Source organism: Brienomyrus brachyistius, chromosome 9, assembly GCF_023856365.1.
Source record: "Brienomyrus brachyistius isolate T26 chromosome 9, BBRACH_0.4, whole genome shotgun sequence".
Lineage (NCBI taxonomy): Eukaryota > Metazoa > Chordata > Actinopteri > Osteoglossiformes > Mormyridae > Brienomyrus > Brienomyrus brachyistius.
Window position 1 is genome coordinate 19,777,784 of NC_064541.1, and position 27,430 is coordinate 19,805,213.

The window sequence follows — 27,430 nt, forward strand, 5'->3', positions numbered from 1 at the left end:
CATCTCTGCGGAGGATGTGTTCTATAAGCCATACATCAAAGTCACACCTGAGCCTTTCATACTTTAAAATTTAATAAGATTTACATTTAAGAAGCAGCTTTTTAAAGGAAAGTTCGACAGAATATATCACCTTCGGTTCCAAAACATCCTCTTTTTTGCCTTCATACATACTGGTACATTATTCTCTACACACATACGAAAATATAATTTAAAGCACTTACAGGAGACGTAACAATACATTCACTATACACAATATATCAAAATAGTCCCCTCCAAACTTGCTGTATAATACTGTCACAAAATTAAGCTAAGTATGACCGAGTTCCTTAACAATATTCATAATCATGCAGCGATGGGTTGCTGGAGAGTGTCAGACGGCCCCATCTCCTCCGCAGGCCGGCACTGTGCACGGCACCGTGCTCCCAAGTAGGCAGGAGCCGAGAGGAGAGCACTTGGTAGACGCCTGCTGTCATCGTGCTCTTACCGCGCCGGCGGAGCCCTTATCCAGGCCATGCGGACGCGCTCCGGAGGAGGCAGGGCTGTGTCAAAACGGACACCTCGTGCTGCACGAAACCGGCAGAATACTAATCGATAAGGTTTAAACTAAATACTCCACGAAGTTTCACCATAAAGCTACATAGGCATATACTGGAATGCAGAGATAGAAAATACAAGGCGGTCAGAGATCGGGTAAATGCACGGCCTACTAGGGAGTCACGGGATGCGGGTGGGGGGGCAGATGAAACGCACGTCCACAGCAGTGCTGGCGGGCTGAAAGCTCTCGGGTTAGTTTTGTTTTCCCTGCAGGACAGCGGCTCCCAGGCGCACGGCAGCCCTGCAGGTCGTTGGCAGCGGAAACAACAAAGTGCTTTAAAGACTTCACCCAGGTGAGGGGGGACCGTCCTCCGCCTGCCCCCAGGAGCAGCTCCGCCGGGCTGCGAGGGAAACCCGGGGCCACGCGCGGAGGGGGGAGAATCCCAGCGAAAGGTTCGGTCCAGATGTTGTGGGAATGTTTGGGCAGAATCACGTTTCTCGATTGCTGGCAAAACGATTGACCTGAGATCGTCTTTTGGCATCAAACACAAAGAACTCATAATTATCTGGGTCTGATAAACATAAAAAAAATAATAATAAAAATCTAAATATTTAAGCAGCTTTTAAGCCTAAAATGCTCCCAAAGTATCGCGAGTAAAATATGCTACAGAATGAAACAGAAATAAAGCATACACTGCAAAACTGATTCTGAAAGCATAATTTTCACATACATTTGTTATATACCAGATAATAACTAACGTTGATTATAAACATTCCGACTGGCTCGCTGTTTAAGCTAACCATAGATAGCTGACTACCAGAGTACTCTCTGTTGGAATGATGGAGTTCGAGTGGAGACGTTCGTTCCCAACCCTCTGACTCGCCATTGGTCAAACGCCCCTCCGTTCGTGCCAGGCGCCCTCCCCTGCCCTCCTGTGCCCCATCGGGATGGGGTCAGGGATCGGGCTGCTCTCACAGCTGCTATTCTGTCTCCAAGGTACGTTTCATACTTTTTTTTTCTTTTTCTTTTTTTAAACAAACATTTAGCACCGTAATGACAAAGTCGGCAGAAATACATAACGCTAACAAGTGTGCAAATGTATAAAAACCACTAAATCTGCAGGTATCCACCGTTTCAGATTACAGACGGGAAACGAATGGGAACAGTTAAAGCATGCAGAACGACTGTAGTGTTGGGGAAGGTCTCGGGGTGGGGGCTGGTGATGAGTTGGCACGGCGACCAGCACTACTGCTGCATCTTGCGGATGATGTCGGCCGACACCGGCGGGTGGAAGTTGATGGTGTGGTGCCGGAGGCCCTGAGACGTCTTGTAGCTCTTCCCACATCGGCACTTGAAGGGCTTGCGCACCCGGATCTGGGTCCGGTGGCCGTTCTTGGCGTGGTACTTGATGCCGTTCACATTCTGCACAGTGGGAGGTGTGGTGGCAAGGGTGACATGACGGAGAGGACGAGGACCCGCAGACACACACCCCAACCCCCCGCCCGCCCCAAATTCCAGCAGCGACTTCCCGCTTGTGGCGTCATCCTGCCTCGGCTGCTAATTTCACTTCGCCTGTGTAATTTATGTTGGTCGCGCACCAGATGTGAACGGAAAATCCCGTAAAAACTTACAAGGCCCTCTGAAGTGGATTGATATGTCATCTCTATGCAGCGAACATAAGGGAGCCTCTTAAAGCCATCTTAATACACACACCCCCACCCCAGGAGGAACACCGGGGGCAATTACTTCCCGGTGCTGTTTTCCTGACACACTGTGCTCAACTTTTTATGGGTGTCGAAATTGAATTTTAAATTAATGACTTTAAACGAATGACATACGTGTCCATGGAAAGCCTCGAAAACCACAATATTTTGTTCAAATCCAAGTTCATTAAGTGCTTCCTCAGATTTCTGGTGATAGTCTGCCCCACCAGGAAGCACTTACACCAGTGATGACAGACATCGCAACCCAACTTTCCATATCTGATACTGTAGCTACGTCTTGTTCCTACATGAAAGCTTCACTCTGTTCTGGCATTACCCAGGCCTGGTCCTGGCCCGCTAGACGCCCCTCGCCCCAAATCCCTGAGGGCGGCCCGGGCCTCACCTTGTATCTCTTCTTGCAGCCCGGCACGGGACAGGCGAAGGGTTTCTCGTCACCCCCATTCATGCACATGGAACTAAGGATGGACTCAGAGCTAATCGCACTTTCGGTGGTCCATGACTCGTCACTGTCCGACTCCTCGTAGTCCACCTCCTCCTCATCGTACTCGCTGCCTGCAGGTGGTGGTGTCACAACAGAGAGTGAGTGGGGGGGGGAGAGCAGTCATTCCCCACAGCAAAGCAATCCCGTCTCACTTGATGCAATGCTGATTTAGATGCTATATCTAGACAGAGCTAGCTTGGAGGATTTTACTTTATCGCCCTGAAGCCCAAGTTTGGCATCAGTTGAGCGGTATGCTGCCGATTGGGCGAAAGCTTTCCTAGCTATGGCAGCTTTGGTGGACTGACATCTGTCCTGCAAGGCCACACGGTGGTGTCAGGCATTGTGGGGGAGTAGGTAGATAAAATTTAGAAATTTTCCACCATGGAGCTGGTGAAGCCTTGGACCTCATTAAAAGTCCTGCAGTAGCGTTTGTGCGCAAAAAAGTATGCCGACATCTGCCGGGCGATTAAAACACCTTGTGCACGCTGGGCCTGCTGTAATTACCCCTACTGAGGAGGCAGCGGACCACCCTGCTACTGCCGAGCAGAACCAGAAGCAGAAGCCGGGTCCGAGACAGGAGGCCGTTCTCAAGGCCTCCCCCGGCATACTGACTACTTCAGCTGTGTGAGGAAAAAAAAAACATCAAGCCTCTATTTGGGGAGCCTGAGAGCCCACAGCAGGCAGGGAGACCAAAACCCAGAGCCACGCAGGTCCTAATTTGGACCTCATTTGGAAAATTAAGGGGTAAACATCACGCACAAACATGGAAATCATCTGACACGGTGCTGGCCCAAATGAATGCCGAACAAGCACGAGGTTCGGGGACTTCCTGCCACGTCTCCCTGATACTTTTACTCACTCGATGTCTGGCTTCACTTATTCCCCAGCAGGAGTACAGTCGTGGCCAAAAGGTTTGAGAATGACATGAGTACTGGTTTTCACAGAGTTTGCTGCATCAGTGTTTGTAGATCTTTTTGTCAGATGTTTCATTTTCATGGCAAAGAGGGACTTTGCAATTAATTGCAATTCATCTGATGACTCTTCATAACATTCTGCAGTGTATGCAAATTGGCATCATAAAAACAGTGGCAGCTTGTGAAAATTATTTGTGTCATTCCCAAAACTTTTGGCCATGACTGTATAACGGGTGAGGCAGTCAGGCCAATCTCTTCAGTGTTCATCTTTCATATTGTCTCACACATTCCCCACGAGTCATGCAGAGAGAGGCTATACTTACCAAGGTATTTTCATTTTAGTGTAGTTTTTGTGACACCAAACCATTCAGAAAAAGGAACGGCGGTGTTTTCCACACCCGCATCCGATCCAGCACTTCTATACTTTTTACACCTCGTAAAATCCTTAAAAAATACGGTCAGTGAAGTTGCCGTAGTGAATTAGCTACTTAGAATAAGAGCTTCACTGGGGACCTGTGATTTACACGGACAACCACCTTGCTAAGGAGTTAAATGGCAGGATAATCATGTATGATTATCTGGTACACACAGGTAACTAATCTACACTTCACAAGCCATAATTTATGCTAAACTTTATGTACATTGTAAAACTTTGTAAGGTAAAGTCGTAAAAACATTTTTTACATGGACACTGTTCATAAACAAGGCAGAATTAACAGATTACACTCAAACCACATCAATATCTGCGTAAAAATCACTCAGCCAGCAACCATCTGTACCTCAGGCAACTTATAAAATGCTTAAAATGTATTCAGACACACTTGCGCTCCCTGCACTCACAAGCAGAAAGGCCACATTCTGCACTGTAGAAGTTCTAAGAGTACTACTGAGCCCCAAAGGCCTGCTTGTAGGAGTATCGCTCAATCCCAAAGGCCTACTTACAGATGTACCACTCAGTCTCAAAGGCCTGCTTATAGGAGTACTGCTCACTCCCAAAGGCCTACTTACAGATGTACCACTCAGTCTCAAAGGCCTGCTTATAGGAGTACTGCTCACTCCCAAAGACTTATTTACAGGAATACCGCGCAATCCCAAAGACCTGCTTGTAGGAGAACCACTCAATCCCAGTGGCCTACCTGTAGGAGTACTGCTACGGAAAGAGGAGGAGGGAGTGATGGGTGGAGTGACGGGTGGGGTCAGGCTGCCGCTGCTGTGCCGGGGAGGCGTCGACACGCTGTTTCGGGACACACCGCCCGTCAGAGGCAGGGATAGTTTGGGCTGGACCTTTTTCTTGAGGGTTTCCTGCTCTCTACGGGCAGCATCAGTCATGAACCTGGAGACAGACAGACAGAGACACACACACACACACACACACACAATAAATAAGACTGCGTGTACTCTAACACAGGAACTATGGTATTTCCTTTGGAAACATTTGAAATAAAGTCATGAGCAGAAATGGTCAGAAGCCGTCTGATCTCCATGGCTGGACCACAACAGAAGCGTCCCAGATATCAGGAAATGGGCCACAGCAGTGATGGACACTCATGTTGTCCTCTCCGCGACCACAGAACAGCAGAATCCTTCCTGAAGTGTAATGTGAAGGTTGCAGGCTGCTGGCACGCGTCTCCTGCCATTAACACGCCGTACATCTGCAGCACATGCGGCATGGTTGGGCAAAGACGCAGCCTTGTGGGACCGTGTCTCATTCCTCTCGAGGAGGGAGGGCAGACGTGAACCTGCTCGTCGGATTCTCGGGACTCAGGGTGCTGGGGTGGCGGGGCACGAGAGCAGTGAGGAGGACTGTGGAGGGAGGAATGCATCCCCGTGTCACCTTCTGGTAGTCATGGTTGGTCATCAGCGTGAATGGAGTCCTATCCTGCTGCTGATGAGCCAGAGGGGACGCTAGTGGGAAAAGACTGGAAGTGGTAGGGTGTGTGGGGGGGGCTGATGACCGTGTACAGAGAGCTGTGCTAACTGGACTCTCCTGGACTGTTACATCCAGATCTCGCTGCTGAAGAATTCTGTTTACCATGACAACTAACCAAGGGTTGGTCTTGTAGGGTCCATCAGGGAAGCTCCATTCAAGGTATTGGAGCAACACAATGAGTTGAGAACAGTCCAGCACCCAATCACACCACATACTTCCAGCTCGCAGGCCGTGACTGTCTACTATTGGGGCAAATTGGAATCAGCTGAATGCAGGTGTGGAACCCAACTGGGAAGCTGGTTCACTGTGTCCGTATCGATGTGACATGCATCCCTGCTTCTGGGTCCGCCCTCAGGGGCTGCTACTGAGGAGCAGGGAGTACTGGTTTCTCTCTGAGTTTCTCACGGTTCCCTCCTAGCTTCTCTGGAAGTCGATAACTGGTAACACTGCCATTACGCGGCTTTCGCAAAACAGAACCCGCCCAGCCGCCCTGATTCTAGCTCCGCCTGAGAGATCTGTCAGGGGGCGCACAAAGCATCCCTGTGGGTCTGTCGTAGAAACGGCTTTGGCGTGCCGCTGGGAGAAGCCGGCGCCGGAACAAGGCAGAAACGGGAGTCCGGATCACCACCAGAGTAATGATGCAGTATGTTTCAAATCAGTGATTGGTTTAGATTTCGTCATTTTTCAACTCTATAATTTAGGTTGAATTTTACTGCACACTGTAAAACGTATTTTGTAAATATACCCATAAACTAGAATATTCACACAGACACTTAATAAAAAAAGTGGATTTAACAGATTACGTTCAAACCACAAAAAAAGGCTGCCAGGAAAGGAACAAGCCCATGTACTCTCAGATTTGTCAGAAATGTTGTTTGTATGTTTTTTTTCTTGTTCGATTTTCTTTGCAGGTACACAGTAGCTCTGGGTGAAATCTGGATGTAGCACAGTAATCACCGATATGATTCCTTTTTGGAGAAAGTGGAGAAAGGGCAACATTAAATTAAATATACATGCAAGAAATGTCCTGCATGTGAATTCACAGGCAGGTTGTCATTTTTTTGTTTTGCCAGGGTGAGAAGGCAGTAAGTGGGCAGTGGGGGGGCGCCGCGGCTCACCTGTTGATGTAGCTGAGAGCGACGTATGTTGGCTGCTGCAGCTCCTGTTTCTCCAGCACGCGGGGATCCGTGTCTAGGCAAGAGGAGGAGGGGGTGTAACAGTGTGAGGATCGCTCTCTGGGACGTACCATCAATACATCAGCAGTGGGGGGTGAAAACCACACAACTCAATCCTGCCAAAATAAACATATTTGCAGAGAAAAAAAACTTCTAATTTATTTATGATGCTGCTGAACCGTTTCCATGACTGAGAAACTAGTCATGGTGGTGAATGTCAGGAATAACTGAAATCTCGGGGGGGGGGGGGGGGGCACAGCGTCTCTAGTGAATATTTTCATTGATTCTAATTACTGGCTAACCTTTGAGCCAGTCGTGCTGGTGGTGAAACTTGCCTAACGGTTGGGGGGGGGGGGGGGGGGGGGGCGTTTGCCGGCGGCAAAACCTGCTAGGCCTGCCGGTGCAGATTATCAGAGTGATGTTACATGTTTCTTATTCTGTGGATTATGGAGCATCGATCTGGGGGCCAGATTTAATAATTAAGAAGATATCATGGGCTGTATAAAATGGTTTTGCAGGCCGGTACGTCAAGACCTCTTCAGAGTGGTGAACGAGCCGACGAAATCTCTCATCCTCCTCTAGGAAAATAGCTGATCATTCAATACAACCGTCTCTATTATTTCAGTAGTTATATCTTAAGCTCTGGTGCTGCTAACTTAGTATTGGGGAAGTTTATATATCGGCTAAGTTTGACACACTAGACCAGTGCCAGTATCTCGATCTGTAACGAATATCGATCAATAAAAACACATTAACTGAATGCCTGTTCCTGCCAGAGGAGGGGGCGCGATGCATGCTGGGACAGCAGTGGTCGCGCAGCAGGACAAGATGAGCATGCCGATGCTGCCTATTCACCGACATTCTTCCACCGTTTTTATCCCAAGTCACAGAACCACTTCGCACGGCACATTTCGTTAATTAAACAGCAGAGGTAAAGCTAGTTATAAGTGGTCCTGTAGGAACGTGCGAAGGCCTCCGGTTCCTCCTCTCCTCTTTTAAAGCCGCCCTTTTTTTCGCCCTCTACAAGACCACACTTGACACATTCATTTTTTTTTTTTTTTGCCACCTTGCCTTTTTTCCAGACATTTCCCGGCCTTTGTACGGCTGCTCTGCGCAGCCCCCGCACCCTGGGGTGAGCCAGCCTCAGCAACCAGCCCACTGACACGCATCTGTGTGCCCAATAAATCATTTGCTAGATTTAGCCCGCGTCCGGCTTTGGAAACACTGCCTCCTTGTGGCTGACATAGGAACAAGCACAAAGGAAAAAAATCCTACCAATGTATTTCTCATGAAGTTTTCAAAAATTTTACTAACTATACTACTATATTTTATGAAAACTGATGCAATTTAAATATTAAATGATTTTCAAAATATCCAGACTGGTAAACAATGATTTAAAAAAAATATGTATTTTTTTTCATAAATTAGAATCTTTAGCAATATTTATAAATACATGTCAGTGTCAACAGCATAACTACTAGCCAAATCCAAAACACACACAGTGCATTTTAGTCCAAATAAAATATTTTTTTAAGAAAGAATTGGACGGCTGACAAACGTTCAATAGCAAACTGTGACACTTGTGAAACCTCAATAACTTGGCATCGAATAGCGTACAGAAAATCTCCAGTTAGCTGGAAGCGCAGCAGAATTCCCCAAATTTGATTCGAAATAGAATGTCATTTCTTTTAAATGAAGTTACCTCTCTGTGTTCGTTTGCTGTCACTCTACCCAGTTCTGCGCCCACTGGCTTTATTAAAACATGCAGTGTGCGAGTGCCGTGTGTCCTGTGAAATGTGACTTCCTTGACAGAGCTAATGTGGCGCAGATGCGGCCGTTGTGGTTTATCGCGTCGCTTTCCTGGAAGCGGCTCCGCCACTCCGGGCGCCGTTACAGCCTCACCCTGATGCGGCGGGGCGAACCGGGAGCTCAGGAGCGTTGCTAGGTGCGCCCTCGAAACACGGCATGGGACATGTTCTGCAATCTCTGATCAACAGGTGTCACTGTTTTGGCTACGCCAATGACTACAAACCTGTGACAAATTGAGAACACAAATATTTATGCTCCTTTTGTCAGGTCTTTGTATGGGTTTCGGGATCAGAGTTGCATCAGACCTTACGGCGTAATTACAGAAAGTAAACAGCTCCGGTGCTGTGACTTAGACAGGGAGGCTCACTTGCGCTTCTCCAACATGATCGTGACGCCAAAGTGCTCTAGGTGCTTGCGGAGCACTGGCTGAGACAGGCCCATCCGGGCGTGAAGGAAATTATGGGGGGAGAAATCTGGGATTGCGGAAGTCTGGGGTACCCTACCTCATCCAGGCCCCACGGTGCGACTTTCACATGCGTCTGTTAGGGGGGTGAGTAGCGCACCTCCACATGGAGTATCACGTGACCTCTGCCAACCAGCCAATTAGCTGGAATTCTGCTGGGCGCGAGATGAAGGATTATCCCACGAGCAGTTCCTGCGGATATGTGAACACCCCCCGGCATTCCACTCACGACTGATGATTAACCGCTATAGAATAAAGGCAGGGCTTCTTCGTGAGACCAGCTCCCTCTGGTCCTTGAAGCCAGTGTTTCTCAGACTTGGCCCTCAGAGACGCTCTAGAAGGTCCACATTTCTGCTCCCTCCCGGCTCCCTGCCAGACCGTCCACATTTTTGCTCCCTGCCAGCATGAACAGTCTGGGGGGTCCCCAAGAATCGGTTTGGGAAACACGGCATTAAGCACTGAGAGAGTGGACCCCCTCCCCTAGTCAGACTGAGCTACGGGGCGAAGGGTGCCCAGACAGTGTTGCTGCAGAGCCAGTGAGTCATCAGGCGGGTGTATTAATCAGCGATCCGTGTGTGGGCGACATCCCAGAGCGTCCTGCTCGGTGTGACGGCCGCGCCGTGAGGCCTTTCATGGATCCACACCCCAGCCTGCAAGCATGCTAATCCACGTACTGCGAGTACACTCTACACGCCAAACCTGAACCTGACTAAACATGATTAATCATTTTAAAAAACTTTTTAATTAATTAAATGAAATGCAATACCTATACATGCATTTGCAATCCCATCAACTCTGATTAAGCGCCATGAATTAAAACCTACAAGCTTGTTCTCTGTGACTTATGATAAGTTTCATTAACCTGATAAAAAAAAGAAGCAGACATGCATTATTACATACAGAACTATTACGCAAGTGTTTCATTAGTGCTGTTTAGTGCACGGCACCCTGCAGCCCCATGCAGACGCGCACACATAAACGCAGAGCAACACGCCGCGACGTTTTGCGAGTGTGACATCAGGAGGCCTCTGGGGGCAGGATGTGGGGGTGATGACTGACCATCCGGGGGGGTGGGTGGGGGGTTGCAGAGGAAGCCCTAACGAGCAGGCTAGAGTCAGGCTGCTTAATTGCTTATTGATCAATCCAGTCCCACACACTATAAATCTACAAGCACCAGAGCCCTGGGTGGTAGGGGGGGCAGTGGAAGGGGCCTCTGAAGTGAGGTGTGTGGGGGGGGGGACGTTCTCTGACTGCTTTGTCAAGGGCCACCAAAGCAGAGGGGTTTAGGGGGGGGGTGAGACTCACGTAAATGACAACAGGTCTGGGGGACCAGAAGCAGGGAGGTGGTCTGTCTAACAGGTGGTCCGCAGCGGTGGTCCATTGGTGGTCGTTTACTGCGTCCTGCGTTACTCTGCGGGCCTCGACTGTTCCGCAGTTATACACGCTGGAGTGCGTCGATTGCGACATGGCGGCGTGTCCTTACAGCGTGTCATTGCCTTTTAAAGACGCAGCCTCTCTGCCTGTCGCTCATGTGACGGCTCCGTTTCCAAAAGGGAAGCGCTTCACGCTGCTTCCCCCAACGGAAATTGCTGCCCCTCCTTGCTTACAGCCCCCCAGTTCCCCCAGTGTGCCGTGCACCACATGGCTATGGTGTGCCAAACGCCATGGTGACATGTTTACGACGCAGCCAAACTGCGGCACACTTAATGTTCTGACTGACAAGGAATGTATTAATCTGTGATTTGTTTTCTCCAAGCTGCCATTGTACCGTGCAGAGGCCCCCGGCCCAGAGAGACCAGCCACAGCGCAAAGGCACATCCCGACAAAAAATAAATCAATAAATGTAAAGATGTAACTCTTGCAGAAAGTCACTCTAAATTTTGTAGTATTTTTAAAGAGTAAATCTATGATTCATCTCGATGAACATTATTACCAGAAAATAAAATTCTCTTGGGACTCTTCAGTTTAATTAAACAGCCACAGAACTGCTACGAGTGCAAAAGTCTAAATAAATACATAAGCAGTATCTGCAGTATCTTACAATAGCAGGCGAGTCCGCAGACTGACTTCCGTGCTGAAGGGTTTCCAGCAGGCTTGTATCTGAACAGGACTTAATCTTCAGCAGAGTCATGTTTACAAGTTCAGTCCTATTCTTCTTCAGTCAGTTTAGCTATGAAAGTGTCTGGCTGATGGCTGGGGGGCAAGGGGGTGGTACTGCAATTAACTCCACCAGGTGCAGGCGCTGCAGTACCAGAGACTGCTTTTATGACTTCCGCTCTGATTTGGGGGAGAATTCCACGCCTCCTAAATGAGCCTCCTGCATACAGCTGTCGAGGTGGGGAGGGGTGGGCTAGGGTGTAGGGTACAACCATGCAACCCAGTCAGAACCTCAGGACAGGAACAGCTCGAAACAAGGTCGAAACAAGTTAAACCAGACAGAACATTAACCGTAACTAGGTTATTTGAGTAGAAACCCCCCTCAGGCATTTTCAGCAATGTTCTGAGCATCACAAACAGTTACGGCATAAGTAAATAAACGAATGCAAACAGATGAACCAATGAATGAGCAGTAGGACGCATCTACTTGTCAGGCTTTTTTTTCACAGCACATAAATGAAAGGCAAAGGCACTATATTAATCATAAAGTAGGCATCACACATGCATATATGCATAAATTTAAAGCCACAACAGGGCTCAGCTTCCATAAATATGTTTCAGATTAGTATGTCATTAAACCAGGACGCAGAGCTGTCAGGCCGTATGTCTCTGGGGGGCAGGGACTTTCGCTAAAGAAATGCCGGTGAGAACTCTTACGGTGCACTGGCGACCCCTGCTGGCCGCCAGCGTGAACCACCAGCCCGCGCGTCACGCACGGTGTGCGAGCGCAGGGCTCCGTTTTCACAGCGCCTTAATTAAACGGAAGAATGCGCTTTGAGCAGCAGGACACCAGATGAAAAGGAAAGAGAAGCCAAATCAAGAGCCCCCTTTTTCTCTGTAATTAGGGCTGGCGGCGCAACGCGGAGCCCGCCAGGAACGGCACTTCGGCAAACGAGGGAGGGGCTGGGGGGATTTTTTCCATTCCGGAGTGCACTAACTGCCTTTTTATCCCTCCTCAAATAAGCCATTTAGGCCATTTCTACTTTAAAATCCTCACACCTCAGAAGCACGCAGACTGCAAACTGGCAACCACTGCAAAAAAAAAAAGCATTCAACACCTATATGTGCCACTGAGAGGGGTCCGACACACACACACACACACAGGTTTGTAATTATATATTTGTGGGGACTCTCCATTCATTTCTATGGGGAAAACTCTAATACTAACATGGCGACCTTAACCTCTACCCATCCCTAACCCTAACCTACCCAGCCCTAACCTTAACCGTAAGTAAACAAACAAAATACGAGACTTTTAGTCTTTTGATTGCATTCACAGATCAGTGATGTAAAAATGTCAAAATTATTTGGTCCCCACAATGTAATACAAACATAATCCACACACACACACACACACACACACACACACACACACACACGCATTTAGGAAATAGTTTCCAAGCGGCTTCTACAAACAACCAATTTCCAACAAATGTGGGAAGGAGTAAGGTGACAATATCTTTGTGCAGCTCACTGTAATTTTACTATAAAGCACAGCATTTACGAAAAGCATATTAGTTATTTACACGTCTAAATGTGACATGCTGTGGTCTTATGAAACGTAAGCAGGAGTGAGAAGCATCCATCCCATGCACCAAACCGCATGTACATACCGACTCCATCCTGCCACGCGTGACATTGCACTTTCTGTCTGACTAAACATACGGTCTCCCTTTGCAGTTATCAGTCACTTACCAGCCACCACAACACAGAACACAGTGAAGCTAATGGGACGACACTAGAGCAACAGATCATGCTGTGGGGGGGGGGGGGGGTTCTGAGACGCTTCCATTAGACCAGCACCAAGTCCTGTCTCTGCCCTTCTTAAACCATCCCTGTTAATTCTCCATCTCATCCTGCAGATATTTTTCTGGACATTCTTAACCCAAGCCTTGGTATCATAGGTTGTCTGCAGGTTGCCTGCCACTCACAGCGCAGCTGCAGGGCTCTCACCCCTTCACCCATCCTCCGCAGGCTTCCACGTGACACCCCCCTTTCGCTAGCCAGTGCCGGGCTCACCAGCCCTCTGCTGGCCATATGTCGTCGGTGCAAGAATGTGGACTTTTCAGTTCTACTTTTCCAGTTAGTAGAATTAAAACTGCTAAGCAACACAAAATTCCCATCCCCTGTTAAATGCTGTAACCATGCGTGCAGATGCAGGGCAAGACAAGGCAAGGAAGGCCTGTAGGACAAGTAACACAGCAGAAGAGTGCAGTGACGTCACATGGAAACAGGAAGCACGTCTCTCCCATGTGTGACAGGCAGGGGGAGGAATGATGGCATGGAACTGGAACGTGCTGGCATGGGGACAGATGGCATCGCGCCATCATGGATACAGGGCAGCACTAAGCAATTCTGACATGCGGATACCTGTGGATTCCTGCCCTGCTTTTATGTGATTGATTTTGCACGGATTGGACAAACGGTGGCCTAGTAATTGGGGACAATGGGGCAGAAGTGCTACGTTAAAAGGGAAAGCATGCAAGTACAGCAAGACCAGCTCAATCAGTATCCTAGCGCTTGGTGTAGACCTACTCAACTGTTCACTGCATTTGCTTTGCAGGACGCGGAGATGACTGTAAAGTCATCAAGGGGACATAATGAAAACATAACATGTAATAAAATCCTCCTGCTCCCTTCTTCTCCGTTTTCGTCCTTCTGTCCCCCTCTCTCTCCCTCTCCCTCTCTTGAGGAAATAAATAAAAATAAATAAATAAATAGAAATAAAGTGGTCCTCCGCAGAGGGGGGTGGTGGAGGGAATATAATAATAAAAAAAAAAAAAAATCCTCCTGCTCATTTTTGCTGGAAAAAAAATCTAATTAAAATGCAACTCTGATACAGAGTTTGCGACGTCTCGCGAAACAGAATGTTAAGCAAATCATATACACTTGCGGTTGTCAGCTAAGCAAGGTTTTTGTACTTCCTGTCTTTCATGATTGGTGGAAAGGTGTCCCCAGCACATCAGTCTGCTTTAATGCCAAATCCTTTCTCCACAGAGAAACAGCACACAGGGGGGAGGGGGGGGGGCAACCCTGCGTACGGGACCCTGACAGGCAAAAGTCTCTGATTCCCTTGGACCTGAAAGATACTTTCAGTTTTGGCCAGTGCTGGGAGTTGAATGTCAAGACAATGCCCTTCCTGGACAGATGGCGTGCCAGACTGCGCAGCTGAAAGATGAACATACGCTGCTAGCAGGAGAACAGCCCACAGCGTGGGGCGGCTGCAGTCACCGGGAGATGCGTCCGTGACAAACAGGCAGCTGCTAAAATGCGACAATGGATAAAAAAGCTTCTGTTTTTCAATATCCACCCAGTAACAATGGACGCTCTGCTCCGCCTGCTAATTGACTGATGTACAGTGTAAGGACATAACCCTGGAAGCTCCCCGCCAGATACAGACTGATCACTGATAACAGCACGACACAAAAGCCCTTCCTTCCTCTGCCAAAGTCACATGAAGGCACTTTCTCATGAAACTGGAGGGACACGTTTATACAAACAAGCTCATTAAGCGTAGACTGTTACTCACAGCTCAGAGCTATGTGAACAGGAAAAAAAGTGCGTGTTTAACCGAACGATTCATTTAGGCACAAAAGAGTGTCAACTAAACCTGTTAGTACTTGCTTAAGGAAAATTTTTCTTTTCGGCATAAGCTGTTATAAGCCCAGTTAAACAAACTGGGTTTTCCCTGTGAAATACACACATGCTACAGTATTGCCTCCAGGACAGGACACTTGACATGCCTGGATTGATATATGCAATCTTCAGTCAAAACGTGACATAGTATTTTTACATCTAAATTATCTCATTTTCATCCAGCACAGTAATGATTTTCAAGTTTAAGTCTTTTCCCAAAATGCATCTGAGTAACAGAAGTATTTATTTGCTTAATATTTACAAAAGCAAAACTGTTCTGTATTTCCTTCACATCACAAGCAGCAACCGCACAGGTTTACAGTTTAACTTCACCCTTTCGTCCAGCCATCCATCTTTCACAGGCACATACCCAGTACACCGTCAGCAAGGAACCCATCCCGGAAGGCACAGCTGCATAACACGGGGGTACCGGGGACGGGATGCCAGCCCATCACGGGGCAGACACAGACACAGACACAAAGAACAATCTAATTGGAAAAAAAAGTGTGCTAGAAGACTAAAACAAATTACGCGAAATACTAAGGTAAACATGCGATTTGCCAAAACGCAGGAGTCGGAAGCGCTAACAGTTAAGATGGGGAGGAGATGCACTGGAGAGCTGCAACAAGTGATGCACCGGGAGCCCTCGCGGCGAGAAAAATCTCCGCGCTGTTACATTCCCTCCGGCTCAGCCGCGGACGATCTTCACTTACACAAGCCCCATCAAAAAACACGGCACCGCGACCGCCGTGCAAGGAGAAGAATTGCAACGTGCATGTAATACCCCGGCACCGCAGAGCTACGAGCGACAGCTTCAGCCAAATGTTTCTCTACGCTACTCGCCGTTGCTAAATAGTCATTTCTGGTGTCCAACAAAGGCGTGATAAAAACAACAATGTCATTTTTTTGTTATTTAAGAGATTCGTGTATTATTTACTGCTTTCGCTCAGAGCCGGTCCCGTGCCGACGCGCGCTCCAGGCCTAGCGGTGACATGACAGCCGCGCGAGCCGCGCGTCCCACAGAGTCCCGAGGCGCGCGCACACATGGCGCCGGCGCGCTGACCCACCCTAAGCGAGCCGCGCAGACCAGTGCTCGCGAAAAACACATCCAGCTACGGCGTCACTTCAGCTTCACAAGTCCGTCGCCGAACTAGACAAGCGCCCTTCGGACAACCACACCCTAATGACGGCGCCGCCGGGTACGCAGGAAGTCAAAGGGCTTAAGCGCCGCTCGCAGCACGGTGCCGGGCCGGCCATCTCACCCAGACAGGCTTCCCGGAAAGCGACTCGGAGCGGCCGGCGCTTACCGATGTGGTTGTCCTCGATGTGAACGATGAGCTCGGCCAGAGTCTCGAAGTGCAGCCCGCAGCCCCCGAACCGGCAGGTGTTGGAGAAGAAGGAGGCGGCGGCGATGCCCGTCATGATGTTAGCCAGTTAGCTACATTGAAAAATGGTGGGCGGCGCGGGCGTCCACGGCCAGGCGGCGGCGGCGGCGGCGGCTGGAGCGGCGTCGCGAGGGGAAACGGGGCAGCGGCGGCGAGGAAGCGCCGTGACGTCACACGTACCTGTCCGCAAGACTCGTCGTCAGCCGGCCGCGTGGCGAATGGGTCGCACTGTGCCGGTCCAGTACTGATAGATCACAAATCCTTCCGAAATAACTTATGAGCCTAAAACACGGCGGATCATAGAAAGCACCTAACACCCGCAAGTTACAGGAATATCCCTAAAATGCGCTGGTCAATTCAGTCAGCATGTTATTTTAGGTGTCAAACCCAATCCGCGCGTTTATCATTTATTTTTTTAAGATTATGCTTTCCTTACCAAAGTTCCCAAGGAAAATGGAAACATGGACTTGCACTTAGTGTACAGTCAAAACGGCAAACATTAATAGATGAAATGTAACTCTTCACTGTTTTAATCCATAAATTAGGTTCATGAAGTTAATCTAATTCTTTTTCATACTTTGTTATTCAATTATACTAATTATTAGTTTTAAACTATTTTTCCACTTGAAAGAAATCGTAAAGGGTTATTACAATGAAATTATTACAATGTGACGCTTTTGTCTCCACCATTAACTCTAAAGTTAGCGGCTGTTCTGTCTATAACATTTTCTTCCTCACATTCACTTCCTCACTGTTGTGTCTTCAGCATATCAAATGTCGTTAATATTTCTTTTCGAAATTTCGAGTCCACAATTATGTTCTATTTTATGTGTTCATAGTAAAGCAACACTTTTAAAAACACGCTTCCTTAGATGTCACAATTTAGCTGTAATATCTGAACGTCCACTAGAGGACGCTGTAAACCACGGATCTTCCTAGGTAAGTTAAGCTGCTTAATGCAAACGAGTATTTTATTTGCGTTTAGGTATTGCTACATAAGTCCCTGTATTTCTAGAGTGGAGTACTGAAGTAGTATTTTTAAATGTCTGATTGCAGAACACTAACAGCACGGAGAAATGGCCTCTGAGTTTTATATTAACAAAAATATTTTAAATTACCAGAATAATTTACAGAAACTTGTGATACCAAACAATAGGGCAGTGAGTATTTGGATTAGTAAATGCCATTAACCATCACAGGCTGAGAGTCGTGTTTAAAAGTATTAGTGAAATTACAAGTAATAGTACACTGCAGAGACATTAAATATGTTTTAATTGTTCTGTGTCTGGAATACACTTTTCTATAGTGACATATGATACCAACACACAGCACTACCTCAGTAGTTAATTGTAGATATAGTAGTTATAGAGTTGATATTTATTACTACTTGTACTTTCCACAACCCACTACACATAGGCATTATTACACATAGTCACATAGGCATTATTACTAGTATTGGACTAGTGCTCTATCTTTTCATATTATTTCTTATTTGTATTCTTATTCTTGTATTTTTATATTCTTTTACTCTTGTAAATTCTTTCTTACTAGCTGTCTGGAGCTGCGTTAACACGCAAATTTCCCCACTGTGGGATCAATAAAGTACTATCCTATCCTATGACAACCACAATTAAATGTGTGCTATTATTCACTATCCCACATATGCCATTGGTGCAGTGTAAGAAATACTGCAAGTGGCCTATCTGTAACACAGAAACCTAACTTGCCAATGTCTGTCATCACAGACTAAACACCCATTCTCTATTCTGGCTGCTATAGATTTGTTTCACGTTTCAAAAAGTTTAGTCAAATCACTTTAAATATCTACAAAAAGTAGGTCCCGTGTTGTCAAGACAAAGTTCACAAAAAAAAATTAAATAAAATCTCGTTGTGCGCTGGTCCTGCCCCATTTCCGTCTGTGCCCGGAGACACGTTTCATTGGTGGTTGGTCTACTCCTGGTCTGGTGCCCAGAGTGCATGTAATGGGTTCTCGCTGGGCCTTGTCGGTGATTCCTGAGAACGTCAGAGCAGTCAACACGCTGTACATGGATTTGTTTCCCTTAGGTGCCAGTGTGCATGTGGTATGCATTGGGAGCATGACATCACTGCCTACTGCACCAAAAAAAGTTCAGAATGCTTGACGTCCATACTGGTGCTAACCCACGGACACCCTTCCTGAAAATTCATAACCAGTGTCTCTGATCTATTTCAATGCATAAACAGTTTTAAGATTCAATCAGTTTGTAATCAAATGCTGTAAAGAGGCCATTTCCATTTTTTCATAATAGATAAATACATTTACTATTGAGATGAGGTTGTATCTCAGGTGGATATTATGCACCAAAAAGCCAAAGTGTGGGGACACACGACAACAGTAGATGAAGACACGTGGTTCAGCTCCTTCACGCTACTCTCTTTGCTGACCCTTTTTTACCCATAAGTCCTCGGCCAAAACAAACCCCCAGTCATATCCGAGGCAAGTATTTTGAGTGCAAGAGCAGCCCGTTGTGTATATGCAGTATTGAAAAGTGCGAAAAAAATCTTCATTCTCGATTTTTAAAAATAATTCCAGAAATACTAACACGATTGTAGGGATTCGTCGTACGACGTCACACACCCCGAGTCATTACAGTTCCCATTTTCCAACATTCAAAGTCCTTTGTTTACATTTTGACTCCGCTGTAAAGAAAAAAAAAGTAACAAAAACAGACAAATGTAAATGTTTGTGTTTACTAATTCCGTTTTTAAAATATAAAAGGATTTTTGCTTTTTCATTTAAGTTTCATATTGCTTATTTGCCACCAGCAATGTTATACAAAAGTCATAATAACTTTTTAAAGTTCGAATCTTTAAAAGAAATCCCTTAACTCCGGAGATTATGTCTAAACAAATGACTCAGTAGGACTGTTATTGCCTCTCTGTATCTAACTTTAAGGTTTCTACCTATCGCAATTATTTATTTACTTTAGTCCGCTGTATTACTCATTTGTCGTATTAATACAAGTGAGTCAGTAATTTACAAAACAGTGCCGTTCAAACGGTGTTTATTGTAACTGGTATAGACGGGGTCTACACTCCACCCATCTCTCCGATTTCCCATAAAAATTCACTTTATTTCTCTGTACTCACAAAACGCTTTCTTTAAATGCCCTAACAAATGTCTTCTAGCCTCTTATATAAGTGTTGAACAAATTCGGTCACACGGCTCTACATGGATGTTTTGACTTTTTAAGGTGGGCACTGCTCGCAGTCTACATGCAGCAGCACTGCACAGGTCCGTCAGCCGGAGGTCTATGTCGCTGGCCGCGCGGCACACCCACCTTACGCTACACAGCGCGTGAAGCCGCCGGCCCCGCCCAACTTTCCCCGCCCCCAAGCGGACCGCAATGATTTAGAAGTTCAGGAATCCCACGTGACGTCACCGAAAGGTGATGTAATGCTTCTCTAAATAGAACGCATTGTAATCTTCTCTCAGTTCAACGTGGTTCGTTCTCCGAGAGTGCTGCTTCTTTTCTGCACTTGTTTGGTAAGTTATTAGAATTGCCTTCCGCCGTGAACAACTCGTATTACATCTCACATTGTACGTGCAGACGCGAGTTGTAAATGAACTTAATTTCGTAATGTTTTTCTTTTCTCAGTTGTGAAAAAGCAACCGACAGCAGTCTGATTTTACAGTGCCCAAAATCATTTTTAAAACGTTTCCTGTGGGTAATTAAGCTTTGATTCAGTGCCTGGGTAACGGACCGTTTTCGCTGATAAAGTCAGATATGACAGCTTTAGCTACCTGCGGGAGTAGGGTGCTGACAAACAAGGGGATGAGATTGCGTGTTGAATGTTGCTGAAGTTGTTGCACCAGCAGACAAGTGCCTGTCTCCACCGGCGAGCTGTCAGGCGCGCTCCTCTGAACCCGTCCTGTTACGAAAACAGCGCATGCGAACTTGTCTCTCCTGTCCGATGCACTGAGATCACAGTATCAAGGGCTCAAAGGTTTATCCGTCGTGGATTCGCTTTCAGAGACTTCTTTTTTTTTTTGCAGAGGTGAGGTGGACCGAAAGAAATCGGTCCCGGGACAAACCGCGAAAGGCTGGCACCTTGGTCCTCATGATCTCATGCGCTAGTCAGTTCATTCATGACCGTATTGCCAGAGACTTCATACCAAGTGGTATTTTGAATAGTTACAAGTTTTTGCTCCAACAAAGAGTCGTTGCAGCCTCCCGAGTCAAGTGCACGGGCATCACTGGCGGGTTCTCACTACGTATAGTTTCATTCTCGTGTTGAAGCGCAATAAGTGACATGTCGAAAATAACAATGCTGTATTTACCCTCAATTGATTTCCGGTACACTGAGAAATGCGTTTGTATGATTTTTTTATTTTTTTTTGCAAACGAGAGAGATATATTTTGGCATTACGTCATTCTGCAGGCCAGTCTGAGTATTTGATTAAGCGACGGAGATATTGAAGGGTCCCAGGGACCTGCTGACGAAGCACTCTCAAGCTTAAAAGCCCACGGGCTGAAAACTCTCACATCTGAGGCCGCGAAGTTACTAAGAACTTGACGTTTTTACCACTTTACACAACAAATTTTTATCAATTGTGGAGTTTTGTCCGTCGCGGGAAATTTACTGTCATGGAATACCACGCGTGTCCGGTACAGAATTTGTTTGTTTGTTTATGCATGTTTGATCATCATTTAGTTTTGCTTGTGTTAGGTCCTCTGTGTCTAAACGTTTCATAATCAGATTAAACGCAGCATTATATTAACAAACTTTTTTTATATATAAAAAAGTATAGTTACCGTATACAACTTTAATTATGTGACTCGAGCTTAAATGTAAAGCATGCCCATGTTCTCCAGTCATCCAAAAAGCTATAAAGAAGCCAAAACATTTTGACAGTGACTCGGCTGCGTAAAGTAAATGTTCAGTCACATTTTTGTTAAATGTTATGTTTCTGTTCAGTGTTATGGGGCAGATCACCCATTTGAACATGTTACGGAACCAGAGTTAAAATTGCTGAGGGAGTCGTTCGCTCAGAAATAGTTATCCTTACAAATTTAAATTGATTTGACCTAAATGTGACAGCAGGAGATGTTTAGATTTAATTTTAACTTAAATATATTAGTCAGGGTTTTACTATTAACGGTCAGTAGCCTGCTATAGCCTTTACAACTTTACTTTTTCTTAATCTACATTTCAAAATTACAATAATAAACAAACCATAATTATAAGTGCAATAAATAAGCTACATGTATGTAATGATAAAATAAAAACGGCTGTTTTTAATTCTATTTATTATGTGGGTAATTGTTTCTTTGAGACAATAACCCAAGTAAAACTAGTTGCAGAGATGGGCTTATTAGGAGAGGTGCAAATGCTTTCCATTGCATAACAATACTTCATTAGACATGTTCGCTCTTGCTGATCACATACTGACATAAACATTTTGAGAAAAGAAAGTATTTCAGAGGAATGTATTGTATGTCGTTTTGCTAAGCGAGGCAAACCACATGGATTTTTGGGACAACAGACAAAAGTCAAATTGTGGCCCTCGCTGTGTTATGTGACAGTATTTAGGAACATGTTGGATGTCTGCCACTGTCAGTAATGGCCAGTTAGTATTAAAGTAACAGCAACGATCATATATGCCGTTGGCTTTTTGTCATTGTTCACTATGCTTGGGTTACAGGTTCACCAATGTCTGCTGTTTTTACTGCAGAAGAGCTGATGATATTTTTCTTAGTTTTGCCCCTACATCTGCTATCTTGATGAATGGACATTTAAAAACTTAAGCACTCATTGCTGGACTTCACTTGGAATGTCCAAAGTTTCCAGAACAGTCTATCCGTATGAGCTCTACACTGTCTTAATTATCATCTGAGTCAATTAGCATCATTAGGGGTAGATTTCTGGGGGGTATGTTGGTGACTGGCCCCCCCTCTCCAGTCTTGTGAAGGGTGTTTGAATCGTGTGGGAATGTGAGGGAGGTTTCATAGTGTGGAGTGTAGGGGACGTGTTGCTGAAAACTTGGTTGACTGCTCTGGGGGGGGTGTCTCTGTCTCGCTGTTATTAAGAGCTGCTGACGCTTGTTGCCGTAGCTTAGTTGCCTTTTTCAGCCTCAGGGCTCTTCCTGGTCTCACCCCGAACTTGTACTGGATAAGGTTGGCGGAGCGGGAGGTTTGGGGCTGCGGCAAGTCCGTGCCCATCCCTCCCCCCCCCCCGAGATGTGCACCTTGAGTGCTCTTCTGCAGCGTCCCATGAAACCAGACACCCCCCCCCCCATTCCGCAATCATGTAGCGAGTTCGCATCAGGAGCCGCTTCTGGCATGCCGTTGGCGAAATTTCCTTGGCCAGTTGAGACGTCAGTGGTTAAGCCGAGGGCCCTAACGCACGTGGGGCCGGGAGGCTGCCTGGCCGCTTCGGGTAAGCAATCGATTGGTCCTTTGCTGGGGGGCATGTGAGACGTGTGTTATGAAGCTACGCTCGACAAAGTCAAGGTTAATTGGCTCTTATTGCAGAGCGTGGCTCGGCTACAGACCAACGCAGTGAATTTTAATTACTGCCTAATAAAGTCCCTCCACATGCTTTTGTTTTTACTCTTCAAATCTTGTCTAGCGGAAAGGAGGGAGAGTTATTTTTGACGTTTTGTTTTCACGATATGATCCTTTCGTATTTGGTTACTCTCTTAATCCTATATTCTGCAACCCTTCTATTCTGTGGCCTGATATTGACCCGGACAGGACTGCTCTTATCCCAGCAAGGTTACGCAGATAGCATGTCTATGACCAATCAATTTAGCGGCGATATTATAACCTAACGCGTTCCTGCTGTTGTGTGTGCGTATGTTTGTCTGTGCGTAATGCCTTCGGCCGCCCAGCTCAGACCCGATCGCCTTTCAGTCTTGGCAGCGGTCAGATTCCCATGTTAAAGTTTAATTTCAGCGTCTGAGAGGGATCTGGGTAACTGTAACGTGGGTATGAGAGGGCCGGCCAGAGCCATAGACCGTCTCTGTTCAGTGCTCAGGAGATGCCAGGCTGTAAGAGATGATTGCGGCCTTTCTGTTGGAAAGTTCTAACAGTTTGTGACAGACGCATAAAACTATGTAGGAGAGCGACACCAGCAAGCAAGTCCATCAAATCCAGCCCAGAACAACTGGAGCTGCCTTGCTGGCCTTCCCTGCACCAGCCAGAAGACCAGTTTTGATATTTAAAAAAAAAATGTATTTCAGTATTATCATGGGAGGAATGAACTGTGCATTGTAAAGTGTAATGCAAATGAATGCAGCCCCTGTGGTCAATCGCGGAGGAAGTAATGGCCTGAGAGGAATTTATGTCTGTTTTTATTCATCAGCAACCCAAAATGGTAGCTGTCTTGAGTGAGGTTTAGATATTTGTTTTCCCAGAGCGATGGTGAAAAGTATTACTCAACTCTTTTGAAATCATAAAAACAAATAAGGTCAAAGTATAAAACTAGGCCATTTGAAAGCTGACCCTCTCAGTCCACGGGCAGCCTGTGCCATCTGGACTGTTCTCTGCACCGGGGAAGCTAAGTGTCTTTCTGCTTTGAGCTGAAGAGGTGGCCAAGTGCGAGAGAAAGGGGCCTCGGGCCTCATCGCTGTCTAATTCGGTGACGGTGACTCGGGGCTCGATGCAGGTTTTGTGGGTCAACCTTGTGCCGTTGGGGCTCGGACCTCCCTCCCCCCCGGCCGCGATCGTCAGCACTGTTAATAGAAGTCTTGCTCACCCGCGAGCGCCACGATCACAAGGCACTGGCTTGATCCTGGCGGCGGCAGGGGCTGCGTGGGGAACGCGACTATCGACGTGGCGAGAGGCCGAGATGACCTGTGCGGAGGAACATGAATGAGGCTATATTCCAGCGCCTATTTTTAGCCAAATGGTTGCCTTGACGTTACAATGCTGTCAACAGCGTAGGCTCGCTTTGTGTTAATTTATTATACGCTTGAAGCTTTGCATAGGCTGTACCTTCACCCGGAGCATCTTACTCATTTGCCGTTGTCGCAGTCAGTTTCTGGGCTTTCTATTAAGTTTCCACCTCGAGAGCTCTAAGCCCCGCCCCTTACCTGAGAAGCTCTAAGCCCCGCCCCTTACCTGAGAAGCTCTAAGCCCCGCCCCTTACTGAAACGATCTGCAATTCGCGGATCCCGAACTGCTGTACTACCATTATCCACAGATAAATAGTAATGCAAAGGATTCTTCGTAGCAGCCATTTAGTCTGTTGTGTTTATATTGAACTACATGCAAAGCTAAATTGGAGGTGGGTGATTAAAAATATACATTTGAAATCTATAAATGTATTCTATATTCTGACTAACTGATGGTGAACAGCTATAAGTCTCTTAAGGATGTGAAGAAAAGTTAACTGCTGTTAAGTTTAAAAGTATCCTCAAGAGAATGGAAATAGTATATTTAAAATATCTGCCCAAGTTGGCCTAAATCTGTCTAACGAGCAAAGAGTGATTTACCCAAACGCAGAAACTGAAGCTCTCTGTAGACCTGCTTTTTAATTGCGCATTTATTTTTATGTTTTTATTTTTTTTTTCTTCTTTTTAATGGAAACATCCATACCTTAATTAACTATGTAAACCAATGACTCAACAGGTCTGCTCGGGGGAATGTTTGGAGCCGCGTGGAACTCGGCGCGAGACAAGGGCACGTTTGTTCGCAGACACGTTTGAGGCTGCGGTGTGCATGCGCCGGGGTCCCGTATTCTAACGAGCTCGCATCACTCGGCCATACCTGAGAAGCCTGGCGGGCCTGGCGTACATTACGCATGGTGCAGCCCCACAGAAGTGCACTACCTGGAAAAACCACATGCTTCTCTGTGAAGCCCAGAGGTTATACTGAGAGAAACGGACGGTTCCGGATACTCGGCCGCTTGTTGTAATTCCGTGGAATGTTGGCGTGGACTGGGTTTTTTTAAAATAGGAACTTCTGAATTTCTGAATAATAAAAAGCTATGCATTACCTTTCATTTTAAACGAGGCTGGCTTCGGGGTTGGGGGGGGGGGGGGGCATGGGGTTCTGATAAGAGCCCCGATTCAGGCTTCGCTGGTACCAGAGTTGGCTGTCAAACTGGTTTACAGAAGAGGACGCTGTAACATGCTGTAATAGCTCCTGAGCCTGTGTGAGGGAGCAGCCCCTTTAGGCTGCCCTTTGAGTCGGCCACTCTGCTCCCTGGGACCCGGGCCCACAGGCACATCCGCTGCAAATGATGGTCGTGCATCTGTGCACCTCTGGTTCTATTGAGAATTGGAAGACAAGACCCTGCATATAGTTTTACCCGCAGTCTCTCTTCTGTGGTGCAACCTGGGTAATGCGGGTACCCTGGATGGAGCGAGGGTTCACTGCAGGGCATGAGTGCTATGGGAGATTTAGGGACACTGATTAGCCTAACTGCATATCTGTGTACTGTGAGAAGACCTGGAGCACTGAGGGGAAGCTCATAACACACGTGGAAAAGATGCAAACTCCATAAACACAGAGCAGCGGCAGGACGTGAACCCCAGACTTCGCAGTGGTCAGAAGTCCCTCTGTTCGCCACTGCCCCTCTGTGTGTGTGATCATATACATGTATTTATATAATATACACTCTGATGCGGCCACTTTATTAGATACACCTGTTCGTTAGCGCCAACAGCCTGCTCCTACAAACAGAGAATTGTCTAAGACTAAAAGAAAAAAAGCATGCAGACAGGGTTAAGAGGCTCACTCACGGTTCAGAAAAGCTGTAGAATGGGCAACACGCGTGATCATAGTGGTTCCGAACTTGGTCTTTTAGTTGGTGCCGGACATGATGGTTCCTGCACCTCAGATATGGCCAACATCCTAGGATTTTCATGTGCTACAGTTTCTGTAGTTTAGGGTAGATGGGGCGGTGCATGAAAAAGTTGCAGGGAGCTGCAGTTCCGAGGGCAGAAGCACCTTGTTAATAAGCGTGGTCTAATGGCCAGACTCGTTAAAACCAACAGGAATGACCACAAGTACAAAAATGTCATGGACCAAACCGAGAGCATGCCTTTTGGTTGAGCATTGGGGGGTTGAGGCCTCCACCCATCTAAGGGGGTCCAGAGGGTTGTATTGGCTGGCTTTAACGTACGCCTATGGACCAAACTCTATAAGCACCTTCCAGAACCTTGTTGAATCTATGCCCTGAAGAATTCAGGCAGTTCTGTAGGAGAAAGGGAGTCCTAGTCAGGCGTACCTGATGAGGTGGCCACTGAGTATGTACACATGCACTGAGGTTTGTCTACAATGTGGACGCCTGACCTGCAGAGCTGGCACTGTCGCGCCTGCATTCCCTCCTTTGAAGTGAAACCTGACGTCCTTTTCTCTCTCTGCCGGCTTCCAGTTTTATGAAGAGAGGGCGACAGTGATGAACTCGGAGCAGGACAGACCCTTCGTGTGCGGAGCCCCTGGCTGCTCCCAGGTACGTGCCGTGAAGCCGGCCCCAGCTGCAGGCTGGCATCCGCGGCCTGACGAAGGACGACAGACCGACACATGGGCTGTAAAAACTCCAGCCGTACATCACGCATGTTTGCCGCCGGTGCTCTCCTGTTGTACGTAATGGAGACTTAATCAGATCCCCACATGCGAGCCAAGTTTACCAGTTACAGGCGTATCTTTCAATGAGGACGGAGCATCAGAATGAAAATCGAGACCATATGTGTAAAATTAATACCTAGAGTCCTCTCTTCCTCTCATGATTTAAGGGTTTAAGGCAACTGCCAGAGTGAGAAGCTGTTTTTCTGTTTTTAATATTATCTTTAAATTGCTTCCTGTCGCTTGGAAATCCAGATGATTTGTAAGAGTAGGGATGGGTTAGCTGGACTGGTAGTTTCAATAGAGGCGTCTGTAACGTTCCATGCCATGTGACTCTGAAGTGGTCACTGTGGGCTGTTTTTGTGCCTGTGCGGGTTAGGACTCTGTGCCCGTCAACAGAAGGTCGCTGGTTCAAATGCCATGGTTGGCAGAGTCATGCCTTCATTGTGCCCTTAAGCAAGACCCTTAACTCCAGATCTAGAGCCTGACTGACCCTGCCTTCTCACAAAGGTACTTTGTATAAGAGCATCTGCTAAATTTGTAAATGTCTCTCCTGGAAAGCTTTGCCATGCTGCATCCTCCTGACAAGGGTGCACTCTGTCCATAGATATGTGGATGGGCCACTCAGTCCCTAGGGCCAGTGTTGCTGTGTCAATCCAAATACT

General features: G+C 46.8%; 2 protein-coding genes across 5 annotated transcripts in view; one reads left to right on the forward strand and one right to left on the reverse strand.

The window, feature by feature from the left end:
- Positions 1 to 50: 50 nt before the first annotated feature.
- jazf1b (JAZF zinc finger 1b) lies at positions 51 to 16,349 on the reverse strand. 2 transcript variants are annotated; one of them, XM_049026700.1, is made up of 5 exons: positions 16,132 to 16,349; positions 6,703 to 6,775; positions 4,791 to 4,987; positions 2,642 to 2,811; positions 51 to 1,957 (listed from the first exon to the last, which is right to left on the reverse strand). In XM_049026700.1, exons 1-5 carry the CDS (start codon positions 16,244 to 16,246, stop codon positions 1,781 to 1,783), a joined length of 732 nt encoding a protein of 243 aa, XP_048882657.1. In that variant the 5' UTR covers positions 16,247 to 16,349; the 3' UTR covers positions 51 to 1,780. The 2 variants fall into 2 exon arrangements, with proteins under 2 accessions (XP_048882657.1, XP_048882658.1); XM_049026701.1 differs by lacking the exons at positions 51 to 1,957; positions 2,642 to 2,811 and adding an exon at positions 2,818 to 4,654 and having other exon boundaries at positions 4,721 to 4,987.
- Positions 16,350 to 19,646: 3,297 nt separating this feature from the next.
- creb5b (cAMP responsive element binding protein 5b) overlaps positions 19,647 to 27,430 on the forward strand; it is a 48,821-nt gene continuing 41,037 nt past the window's right edge. Inside the window, exons 1-2 of one of the 3 annotated variants that reach the window (XM_049026696.1) lie at positions 19,647 to 19,735; positions 26,575 to 26,652. In XM_049026696.1, coding sequence (XP_048882653.1) covers positions 26,599 to 26,652 — 54 coding nt within the window. In that variant the 5' untranslated portion in view covers positions 19,647 to 19,735; positions 26,575 to 26,598. Of the gene's footprint in view, positions 19,736 to 20,042; positions 20,859 to 22,480; positions 22,630 to 26,574; positions 26,653 to 27,430 lie in introns of those variants that run through there. The other 2 variants (XM_049026695.1, XM_049026697.1) reach the window with 2 other exon arrangements.

Bases quoted from the DNA above. Each gene is read 5' to 3' on its own strand.
- jazf1b (XM_049026700.1), bottom strand. From the start codon at position 16,246: ATGACGGGCATCGCCGCCGCCTCCTTCTTCTCCAACACCTGCCGGTTC. The intron at 6,776-16,131 runs GTAAGCGCCGGC...CCTCTTGCCTAG, and splicing joins CATCGAGGACAACCACATCG to ACACGGATCCCCGCGTGCTG. The intron at 1,958-2,641 runs GTGAGGCCCGGG...CCCACTGTGCAG, and splicing joins GCTGCAAGAAGAGATACAAG to AATGTGAACGGCATCAAGTA.